The sequence below is a fragment of the Alnus glutinosa genome, chromosome 13 (genome assembly GCF_958979055.1).
Source record: "Alnus glutinosa chromosome 13, dhAlnGlut1.1, whole genome shotgun sequence".
In the NCBI taxonomy this organism is placed as follows: domain Eukaryota; kingdom Viridiplantae; phylum Streptophyta; class Magnoliopsida; order Fagales; family Betulaceae; genus Alnus; species Alnus glutinosa.
In genome coordinates, this window is record NC_084898.1 from 24,058,116 (window position 1) to 24,070,601 (window position 12,486).

General features: G+C 42.7%; 1 protein-coding gene and 1 long non-coding RNA gene across 2 annotated transcripts in view; both read left to right on the forward strand.

Moving 5' to 3' along the window:
* Positions 1-7,325, forward strand: part of LOC133854001 (phosphoacetylglucosamine mutase-like) — a 36,898-nt gene extending 29,573 nt beyond the window's left edge. Inside the window, exon 9 of the mRNA XM_062290025.1 lies at positions 7,182-7,325. Coding sequence (XP_062146009.1) covers positions 7,182-7,325 — 144 coding nt within the window. The remainder of the gene's footprint in view (positions 1-7,181) is intronic.
* Positions 7,326-10,576: 3,251 nt separating this feature from the next.
* LOC133853793 (uncharacterized) lies at positions 10,577-12,194 on the forward strand. Its single transcript, XR_009896741.1, has 3 exons — positions 10,577-10,652; positions 11,547-11,692; positions 11,850-12,194. It is a non-coding gene; the product is annotated as an uncharacterized LOC133853793 (long non-coding RNA).
* The last annotated feature ends 292 nt before the right edge of the window (positions 12,195-12,486 follow it).

Sequence of the window (12,486 nt, forward strand, 5' to 3'; positions counted from 1 at the left end):
TTCATATGTTATCTCTGCTACGTGTTTGATAAAATCCCTTTGAGCATGAAGTTTGCTACTTTTGCAAATTGCTAGATTTTGATCATATTCTGGGTTGTAGAAGCTAAGTCATTTTACAAAAATGCTTGTCTCATGTATTTCTCCAATTTTCACATCGTATTTGTGACTTAAGTGTTATTATTGAGAACTCAGATTCGGGAGTTGAACTGGGGACATGACACCATCTAAATGTTATGCATTTAGAGAAGAGTATTTGAATTCTTTGGTTGATGGTTCAGAGACGACCATTCTGCTCATGGGCGTATGAAATGTTCTTGCAGGAAAGATGGTCAAGGACTCAAGAGTATTTGCAGGATGACAGATTCATTTGCCCTGAAGGATATGCTGTCAGGAAGTTTACTTCAATAACTGGTGGAGCATTTATTTTTTGTCCCTCACAGTGCTATTGCCATACGTCATATTTTAAGTTTCTCTGATCATCTTCATCACTAGGATGTCATTTTCATAACATTTTTGCTTTTGATGCTGGGGGTTTCATATCCCAATTTATGCTTATTATATAAGATGGAAGTGTTGAGAGATGCTGAATCAAAGATTCGATCTCTACTCTTATCTGTTTGTTGCATTTGACGCTGTTTGTGCTGATCTCTTTGCTTTTCTTCACTTGTTTATAGTCTCTTGTAGCTCAAGTTTGCTCATCATGAATCAGTGATAATTGTATATAGACTCTAGCATCACTGAATTAGGTATCTCAGAATTTCAGGATTTTGTTTTTAATCTAGAACTAGATATTTGACCATGTGCATTTGTATGACTGTATATGCTCTATCACATGTTTAGTAAGACAAGCCCTTTGTCATATGTTCTTGATTTGGGTGGTATTGTAGGAGAAAAGTTAGATACTAGAATGGGTAGAAAATGACTGGAAACTTTCATAAAATAGTTCGAGATAATAGATAAGATGTAAGATGCTACTATGTTATGCTCAAAAAGTGAGATGGTCCCTCTCTCTTGCCTTTTTTTTTTTTTTTTTTACTAGAAAAAAGAAAAAAAAAATAGTCCTTAAATATGTCCCATTTAATTAAAGAGTTTAATATTATATGAAAGAAAAAAGCTAGCATAACTTGTATGTACTCACTCTCACTCGTTATAGCACACATTTTAGTCGTGGAAACATGCCCCACTTGCAGAGGCCTTACCTTGATCTTTGGATTTTCAGCAGTTGTTTGACTGAAATCCTGTTTGTTTGTTTGTTTGTTCATTCTTTCTCTCTTTATTTCTTGCTTTCTTTCTTTCTTCTTTCTTAAAGAATTGTATTAATAACGATTCAAGTCTTTCTCTTTTCCACTCTCTTTTCTTTATGTATGTACGTAGTGCTTGTTTGTTTGTTAGGAATGATTTCGTTTTGTTTTGGACTGTTGAGAGAAGGATATATATTGAATCACACAAATACTGTACATGAGAGGCCTATATATATAGGCTAGTACATGAAAGGTATATACACAACATAGCCCATGTGGGACAACAATACACAATATATAATAATATAATAATATATAATCTAACACCCCCCCCCCCCCCCCTCAAACTCAAGGTGGAGTGCAAGAGACCATCTTGAGGTTGGACACAAGATCGTGGAACCGCCCTGGAGGATGAGACTTTGTGAAGAGGTCCGCGAACTGATCATGAGACGCGACAGAATGAAGTTGTAGAGAACCCTGAAGAAGATGATGACGGACAAAGTGACAATCAATCTCAATATGTTTGGTCCGTTCATGAAAAACATCATTATGGGCAATCTGAATAGCATTTCTATTGTCACAGTAGACAGGAGTAGCTGAAGAAAGAGTGACACCCATATCTTGTAATAGCCATCGCAACCAAAGGAGCTCCGAGGTGGTGTTAGCTAAAGCACGATATTCTGCCTCAGTGCTAGAGCGAGCAACAACAGATTGCTTCTTACTGCGCCAAGAAATAAGAGAGGTGCCAAGTAAGAAGCAAGAACCGGTGGTGGAGCGACGATTTGTAGGATCACCTGCCCAATCCGCATCAGTATAAGCATACAACTCAAGAGGAGACAGAGAGGAGAAGTGAAGCCCATGAAATAATGTCTCCTTGAGGTAGCGAAGGATGCGAAGGACAGCAGAGAAATGAGTAGAACGGGGAGCAGCCATAAACTGACTCACCTGATGGACAGCATATGAGATATCAGGCCTAGTAACAGTAAGATAGACAAGGATACCAACCAAATGCCGATAGAGAGACGGATCACGGAGAGGCTCGCCATCCTGTAGATTGAGGCAGACATTGAGCTTAGTCGGTGTGTCGACGATCTTACAGTCTGTGAGATTGGCCCGTGAAAGCGGATCAGATATATACTTAGCCTGTGTCAAATATAAACCATCAGAAGAAGAAGAAATCTCAAGGCCAAGAAAATGGCTGAGAGTGCCAAGATCCTTCATCTCAAAATGCTGACTGAGGAATTGCTTGAGCTCCAGAATACCAAGAGAATCATTGCCAGTGATAATCATGTCATCAACATATAACAACAGAAGAATGATGCCTCGATCTGTGTGGCGAATAAACAAGGCAGAGTCATAAGAGCTGATGGAGTAGCCAAGACTAGAGACAGTGGCGCTAAATTTAGCAAACCATGCCCGTGGAGCTTGCTTTAGTCCATAGAGAGCCCGACGAAGACGACAGACCTTGTTCGGAGGAGAAGAGAGACCAGAAGGTGGCTGCATATAGACTTCCTCACTGAGATCGCCATTAAGGAAGGCATTTTTTACATCCATTTGAGAAAGTGACCAATGTCAAGAGGCGGCAACAGCCAATAGAGCACGCACAGAAGATAGGCGAGCAACATGAGCAAAGGTCTCCTCATAATCCACACCATACTCCTGAGTAAAACCTCTGGCCACAAGACGAGCCTTGTATCTGTCAACAGTACCATCAGAACAAGTCTTGATTTTGTAGACCCACTTACACCCAACAACAGACTTCCCTCGAGGCAAGTCAACCAGATCCCATGTATGGTTCTTGTGTAATGCATCAAGTTCCTCTTTCATCGCGTCCTGCCAAAGAGGGTTAGTGGAAGCCTCACGATAGGAGTGAGGTTCATGTAAGGCAGCTAAGGCATGAAAACAATGAAAGTCCTGGAGATGAGATGGAAGAGACTTTACCCGAGTGGATCGGCGAAGAGCAGGTGGGGAGGCAGGAGTCGGAGCCTCGGAAGGAACAGAATCTGGGGACTCAGGCGTAGCGTCATCATGAGCATTGGAAGACTGCGACTCAAGTGAGGAAGACTCGGGGCAAATATCATCAGAGGTAGAGGGAGAGAGAGGTGTCTCTAGAAGTGTGGTAAAGGGAGGGAAAGAGGGCATGCAAAATTTCCCTACTTCATGAAATAACTTATGCTCCCAGAAGACCACATTTCTAGAGATGCGAAGGCGGTGTGACAAGGGATCATAACACCGATAACCCTTTTGTTCTACCCCATACCCAAGAAAGCAACATAATCGAGAACGAGGCTCGAGTTTGGTACGTTCATGAGATTGGAGCAAAACAAAACAAGCAGAACCAAAAACACGAAGTTGATGGTAAATGGGAGAAGAGCCAAACAACCGCTCGTGAGGGGTACAATGTGCAAGAAGAGGTGTAGGCAACCTGTTGATAGTGTAGACAGCTGTGAGAGTGGCTTCACCCCAAAAAGGAGTAGGAACCAAAGAGGAAAGAAGAAGAGCACGAATAGTGTCTAGAATGTGCCGAAGTTTACGTTCAGCTATTCCATTTTGCTGTGAGGTGCCTGGACAAGACAAGTGAGGAACAGTGCCATAGTGTTTTAAAATATTTTGAAAAGCCTGTTGAGTATATTCTAAGGCATTATCAGAACGAAAAGCTTTAATGTGTTTAGAAAACTGAGTCTCAACCATTTTTGCAAAATTGCGATAGATATCCAATAATTCAGAACGTGATTTCATTAAAAACACCCAGGTGTAACGAGAAAAATCATCAACAAAAATCACAAAATAGCGTGAGCCACTCATACTAGGAACAGGGGAAGGCCCCCAAACATCAGAATGAATTAAATCAAAAGAAGCAGATGCAAAAGACTCACTATTATTAAAAGGCAAAGCTGGTTGTTTCCCAAGTTGACAAGAAATACAATCAAAAGACTTATTGGACACTGAACCTAATAAACCCTTAGAAGCCAAAACCTGTACCCGAGACACAGATGCATGACCAAGACGCGAATGCCAAAGAGCAAGAGATGGCAGCGATGAAGCGGCAGCAGCAGAGACACCAGGGATGGAAATGAGTAAGGAGGAAAGCTCAAACAGTCGCCCAATTCTACACTCGGTCCCAAGTGTCTGGCCCGTCCGAGGATCCTGCACATACACACCAGAGTAGTCAAAAACAAGTCTATAACCCAATTCACACAGTTGCCCAACTGATAAGAGATTAAAGGATAATTTAGGCACATGAAAGACATCAGGAACAGAAAGGAAAGGTGTATGAACAGTGCCTAAGGATTGAACCGTCATAGAAGAGCCATCAGCTGTGTGAATTAAAGATGTATGTGGTGGAGGGACAGAAGTGGTAAATGAAGAGGCATATGGCGTCATATGGTTGCAGCAGGCGGAGTCAAAAAGCCAAGAGGAAGATTTACCTGGCAAAACGGAGAGGACAGAGGAAGATGCATTACCAGAACGAGCGAGGACCTGGTTGATAATTGCCTCAAAGTCAGCTGGAGATAAGGTGAGAGTAGATCCGGTAGAGTTGCCAGAGGGAGTAGCTGGGGCAGCCGAAGAAGAAGCACTCTCAGTAGTGGTAACAGCTGCAGCAGGTGTAGAAGATTTGGCCTTGCGCCAACATTTGTCAATGGTATGCCCACGACGGCGACAATAGCGACAAAAAGGATTGTCACGATTCTTGGAGGGTCCACGAACAGACCTGTCAGAGTGCTCGGTCTGAGGAGATGGAGCAGCTAATACTGGATGAGTATGCGGAGTGTGCTGAGAGCGCAAAGTAGACAATCTGGTCTCCTCTCGAACAAGCTCACAGATAGCCTGGTCCAAAGTGGGAAGAGGAGAGCGATGCAAAAGTTGCCCACGAACGGGCTCAAAATCATCCCGCAGAGCCATCAGAAACTGATAGAGACGATTCTGATCCCTGCGGGCAGCATACATCTGAGCATCAATAGGGTGCCTCCAAGCAGGATCAGAAAGAGCCAACTGATCCCATAAGAACTGCATGTGAGCAAAAAAATCCGTAATAGTCTGATCTGATTCTTGCTTCAGACGATAGAGATCAAAAATAATCTGGTACTCGCGAGAACCATCAATCGATGAGTAGCGAGAAGCAAGCATATTCGAAGCACCCTGAGCATCATCAAAACTGCCAAATAAAGCCGCAATAGAGGGAATGGTGGTGGTACGAAACCACGTAAGAATCTGATGATGTTTGCTGTCCCAATCAATAAGACGAGTGTGGAAAGCATCATCAGTTTCGGCATCGACTTTAGTAGGCTTGGGGATATCCCCAGTCACATAAAGCCAGAGCTTGCGGCCTTTAAGAAAGCTCCTCATAGATTGGAACCAAACAACGTAGTTGGTGCCATCCAATGTAGCATGAATATGAGGAAGAATCTCGTTTTGTGCCATCTGGAGATGCCAAATGCAGAAATAGACCAGAAAAATGAAATCAGAACGAGAAAATAAGTAGAAAATACCTGGTCAGCAGAGGTCAACGGTCAACGGACAAAGGTCAAAGTCAACGGTCAAAGTCAACGCTGACGTTGCACTAGTGCTGATGTGACAGCAGCTGACGTGGCACTAGGGCTGACGTGGCAGCAGTTGATGTGGCACTAGGGCTGACGTGGCAGCAGCTGACGTGGCACTAGGGCTAACGTGGCGCTACAAAAGGCTGGCGCGTGGAGGACACGCGCGAGGTGTGGCGGCGCGTGGGCGCGTGAATCAGCAGACTGCAACCTTCTAGCGGCGCGTGGAGGCGCGTCCACCGTCGGATTTGGACAAAATTGGTGTCCCTGAGCAGCTAGGCGGCGGATCTATGGATCTGTGCTGAAATTGGAGCGATCGAACGGCTGGATCGTCTGGCGGTGGAGCGGCAGCAGAGTGTGGCGGCGGCAGAATCTTCAAGCGGGGCGTGGAGGCGCGTGGAGGCTCCGATCGGGCTGTTCTTTGCGGCTCTATCACGGTGGTCTCCCAAGGTTTCGAATGGTATATAAACCAGGTTGAAACAAGGACTGGAAGACGGGGAACCGAGGAAGACAGAGCGATGAGATACGGCGGAAGCAACGGCGGGGCCGGAAAATTGCTGGGAAGAGGCCGGAAGATAAAAGAATAAATAAATTGGTGATTGAGAACCTATGCTCTGATACCATGTTGAGAGAAGGATATATATTGAATTACACAAATACTGTACATGAGAGGCCTATATATATAGGCTAGTACATGAAAGGTATATACACAACATAGCCCATGTGGGACAACAATACACAATATATAATAATATAATAATATATAATCTAACATGGACAAAGAGAATGTTAATTTTAGCTGGAAATGGTGACATGCTACTGTTTTCTTATAAATATTTTTGGTTGAATGGAAGTAACATTTTCTAGAAATATTTGAGGATATAAAATACAATTCAAAATTACTACTTTTAGTGGGCTTCTAATTTGGGTATTAAACAAACGGAAGGTTAGAGACTCAAAGATTCTAATTTGAAGAATTTTTGTTAATTAAAGTTCAATTGGGTTTTTTTTTTTTTTTTTTTTTTTTTTTTTTTTTTTTTTTGTGAGGGGGTTTTGAGGATTAGCTACTAAAAGTTGGTATAGGGGTGTATGTCTTATTGGATTTTACTTGGAATGCCTGTATCAACAAGTGGATTATGATTATGTTGTTTTATTTTCTTTTGTGGGGACAGTTGATAACTGAATTTGTTGAGAAGGAAAACATCCCGTTGGAGGAAGTGAGGCAGGTCGCGATATTGTCGGGGAGAGATACGAGACCTAGTGGGGAGTCTCTACTTGAACCTGCTAAACAAGTAATGCATAGCCTCTTTCCCCTTAATAATTATGAACTTCGTACAAATGGATTTGGCATTGTTTCACTTGCATTAAGTATGTTTTGCTTATGTTTTAAGTTTGGTTGAAGGGAATCAGTTCAATTCTTGGAGTGTTTGCCATTCATATGGGAATTGTGACAACCCCACAAGTGCATTGGATGGTGCGTGCTAGAAATAAGGGCATAAATGCTTCAGAACTTGTGGACGAGTTCTTAGGTTTGGGCAGTCCTTAAAAGCAACCTCTATCTTTTGTCCTGCAACTAAGTTGACAGGTATGCGACATAGAAAGGGTCATCATTGGACCAGTTTGATTTTGATATTGTGATATTGATCAATACAAATGTGGCTAATTACTTCATACTTAGAAACAAATAATGATGTGCAATCAAACAAAAGAATAGTTATTCTATAAAAATAATCATTTCATTCCTGGAGTTTTTTTTTTTTTTGCGTACCAAACGTTCCCTCTTATTCTTATTGTGGAGCCACTTCAAGTGAGTGCAGCTGCTCGCTTTACTCTTATGGTGGAGTCACTTCACTTGATTGTTGGAGATTTTTCCGCTCCCCTCCCTCCTTCATTCATGGCCTCCCTCATTTTCCCATTACCACTTTTTTGGTTTGTATTTCTCATACTCGAACCCCGGCAGCTGGCAAATATGGCCCCCCTTAAATCTCACCGACGTGAAAGAGGATTTTCAATCCAGGGCATTGGTTTATAATCAGCGGTCCAAATAATGCCATCTAAACATTAAAAAGAAAGAGAAAAAAAACAGCCACCAAAGGGGTTTTATTTTATTTTATTTAAGATGTAGATGCCTTCGGAGAAGACCACGAAGACAACGATTGACGAGGTGGGGCCTGCTCCTCCACAAGTGAAGCTGTTGTGAACCTTTTTCATCGTTTTTCTTTGATGGGTTTGTTCTACTTTGGGGCTTTGGTTTCCTGTTCGGTTGTTTGAATGGATGGGGTTTTGAAGCATAACTTTTTTTTGATACGTAATAATCTGACTTTATTAAAAGCGTCAGGCGCCCCTTAATACACCGGCAGTATACAAGAGAACACGCAAAGCTGGAAATAAAAAAAACAGACCAAAAAAAGAAAGAAAGAAGCCCACCAAAACCAACCCACGAGAGCCAAAACCTACAAGAACAAAAAACCCCAACCCAAACCCTCAATGAACACACAATAAACCCACCCAAGAACCCACAGGAACCAACACCCTAAAACACAACACCCGTAACCCACACACAACCCACAAACTACAGAACCTGAGCCTTTCCTCTTCTACTCCTAGAACGCACACTCGCACCGTCGTAGTTTATGGAGCTCTTCAGATTCTGCAGTTCTCTCCTTCCTTTGATCTTATACCACTTCCCCATACTCCCCCGATGAAAATCTTCCTCAATGGCATCCAATAAAGCTAGGGCCAAATCTTCATCCTCAGCACCATCCGACTCCCACTCCAAAAGTAAGTCGGGAGGAATAACGCCCAAGGGGTGAGGAGAGTCACCTTTCTCTCCCTGGTCCCACAAAACAATCTCCCCAGATGGGCTGAACCCTACCGGCCACTCCTGAGATTGGATCAAGCCATTCGAGTTGGGAGTCTCACCCTTATCAATAGTCATCGCTTTGCAATCGCTCAAGGGGGAGGGAACTCTCGGGAGAAGGAACCCACGCCGTAGACCCACTCCCCCACTTGGCATCGGCAATTTCTGAACCACAGACCCGTCCAAAGCCTGGGAAGTACCCAAATACTGCGTCATCGGCGAACTCAAAGCTGTCACTGCCTCATCAATCAGGGAAATATCCAACTTACTCGCTTTGGCCTTCGATTTCCGTTGATACCTCATGACCGATTTTGTTTCTGACGGGTAAATGGGAGCCCCACTGTCCGCCATCACTGGAAGAGACAGACGAATCCTCTCTCCCAACGCATTCGTCCCCAAAGAGGGAAACTCAAATCCTTTAGAACCCGAATCCAGCGGAAGGGTAGAAATCGACCCGTCCATGGCTTCCGGCGCCGAAGAGCCCAAACCTGACATTCCAGCGTCCAACCTCGCTTCGTCGAGACCACAAACCTGATCCGGGAATAACCTCTTAGCCTTCTTAGAGTTGGGCTTAAAGCCCAACTTCCTAAAACCATCCCTACAGCGTGGCCTTCTAAGCACTGCTGAAGAGATCCTGCACCGGCCTAGTTTCAGCCCAACAGAAGAAATCCTGCTCCAGCCCACGTTAGACCCACTCACCCAATCCAGCCAAACTCCAACCTGTTCTAGAATCTTTCTGCAGACTGAGACGTCGCTGTCCCTTATACTGTAATCTCTGACTTTTCGAACCTTGGAACCAACGCCACAGAAGTCTTTACCCACCGGATCCAAAAGGCTTCTCTCCTAGGCGGAACAGTCCACCGCCTGCCGGACAATCGCGCAAGACCGCTCCTTTATCGGGAACTGCTCCTCCTCGCACCAGGCCACCTCCTCCTGTAAGACCAGATTCCGACTACCAAAAGCATTGATGGTTGGCGTCGAGCGAACCGCCTCTGCGAAAGACAGTGGTCCCGCTGCCTTTCCCAAACAAACCCCCACCTTCTTCCCCCTTAACTTCTCCTCCGGCGAGGAAACACCGAACCCGCACCCTACCGAAGAACCAAAAAATTCTAAAGCCTTATGCAACTCACTAATAAACTTGAGCCAACCCCATCCACCCCGCCCCTCAGGAATACGAAGAAACCCTCTCTGAACGCCCACCCCATAGACCGCTGCCTCCACAAACCGGCCATTAATGTTACCTCCAATACGAACTATCGTCACCTTCGCCTCCTCCCTGAAAGATTTGTCAAAATCGGACAGACCATGACCACCCCTCAGCACCTCCATAGTCGAAACCAGCCATTCGATGCACTGGTTACTAAGAAGTACCGCACTGGAATAAAATTTCCGCTTTTCTTCCGCCCTTAGCACTGACGCCCCTTCAATCACCGAGAATACAAACGCTTTTGCCTCCACCAGAAATCGTCTATCCATCCCTCAAAGCCCTAGCGTGACGCGCCTTCACGCGCCACCATTGGGTGGGTGTAAACGACTCTTTAGACTTATATGTGAAGCTCTACACCACAGCTATAACAACGTAATCTCTATTAGTATCTGCAGGTTGCTCAAGGAGAAGACTAAGTCCATAGCACCCTCCTTTGTATGAACTTATCTTGCGGATGAATGATTCAGATTGATATATTGGTGTATTGGGGTGTGGGAATGATGGTGCTGGTTTTGAATTTTGGGACTAGCTCTTTGGGGTGTTTCTTATTCCCATAGATTATGGAGGGCCCCTTTCATGTGGGTGTTAAATTTTTATCTTTGATTTGTTGGTTTTGAATAAGTAGATGGGTATAAAAAATTTGAAAGTTGGGATGCATAAGACAAAATTAGTTGTCGGATTTATTGGTAATTGGTGTAAATTTGGCAATAATTTGGCAATGCTTCTGTAGGTCTCGTAGAAGCATAACTATTTGGGCTTTCCACCAACGTTGCTACTCTGACGGTTCAAGCGCTGCTCCTCCACAGGTAAGTCTCTCAGTCTTAGTCTCTGTCTTTCTCTCCTCACATCTGATTCTATGTAGCTTCAAGAATCAAAAAATGGGTTGCTTGAATAACCCAGATAAGTTATCTGCAAAAACCCAGTTTTACTTCACTTCTGATAGATTCTAACAGTAATTTATGAACATCAGCACCTATTTTTAAGCCAAATAAACCATAAACTGAATACATGAAGTTAAAGATTAGTTGGGAAAAGCATAACTCACATTGTAGCAGAAGCTCGACCCATGAAGCCATGGATAAGTGGATTAATTACAAAAGAAAAGGCCACGAATTAAGAGAAAAAAAAAAAAAAAAAAATTAGGGTCACAGTGCCCTCTAATACGAAGGAAACATTCTGTTGAAAACCACTTCTACTTCACTTCTGATTTTTTGGAAAATAAAATGCTGGATGTGATGTTAGTTATTTAGCTTCTTGAATATTTGAAAAAGAGGTATAAGGTTGTGTTTCAATGTCTAGTTATTCAGTACACCAATGTCTTTCTTTTCTTAAATACTCTAAAACTATGGCATTTATTGGGTAAAAACATATCCTCTAATCTGAAAATAAAGTTTGGATGAGCCAACAAAGAAATAGATGGGATTGATTGGCGCTTTACATTGTAATAGAAGAGGCTCATTGCTTTACATTGTCATTGATTGGTCTTTTTTGTGAGGTTGTAATGCACAAGATTTGGTTGTATGTGGCTATATGTGATTGGTTTTTCAGTTATGAACATCTATGGTAAATGAGTACTACATGTGCTTTTGTATATGTCTACAACTAAGTATTTGGGAAGTTATTAATGCACTGAAGTTGTGATTTTCAACTAATTTGTGTCTATGATAACTGGTTTTTTGTTGTTGATTTTGGTGGAACAGCTTGAGAATTCTTATTGATTGTAAGAATAAGAATGATAATTAAGGACCAATGACGGGCATTCATTTCCCTAACTGCATGTTGGAGCCATTGGGTGCTTCATTAACTGTGATTTTCTCTTTATTTGAAGGATTCCAATGACGAACTGGTAAGTCGCAGAGGATTGAAACAAGCTGCTCTGTTCCCTGCGTGTTTATTTATCTATTTAGTGGGTATAGTTGAATTTCTGTTGGTTTGTTTGATTTTTGTCTTGTGTACAGTTAAAACTCGCTAGTATATGACTGCACGTATATGAAATGTTGTAGGTGTCCAATCTCCAACTCCTTAGGCAGTTTTATGGTAAGATGACCAATCCCATAAATTCCAGCTCGTCTCTTCCTGCCGCAAAGTGTTCCAACTCAGAATCTACATCAGCCATTGTATCCACATAGAGACTCAAATTCTAGTTTGCTATACAATTCCAATAACAGAGGAAAAGCCTGCAGTTGCTCAAGATGATTACACCGCTTCTTATACAGCCAAAGAATAGGATATAGCTTATATTTTTTGTAATTTGAATTATGCTCTGTTCAGTTGTAATCTTTTAGCTTAGTAGATACATTTCAATTGTACATCATTGATCATTAATAGAAACTATGCTCAGCATACCAGGCTAAGGTGCCATGTCCAAATTCTATTTAGGCAATATAAATGCATGAGTACACGAGTTCTCAGGTTTTGGTTTATGCATGCATATAAGGTACCAGCTTTCTTGAGAAAGTTCTGTTTCTTGCATGTTTTCGTGAGTGAACAAGACATGCATGATTCTGCATGAATTTTAGAAATTCAATACATCCCTGGTTTTTGAAAGTTCATATTTTCTTTTGGGAGAGGTTTGCTAAGCTACATATTTATGGTGAAAGAAATTGAGGAACTGTTTTGGCTAACTTAACCAAAGCAGAG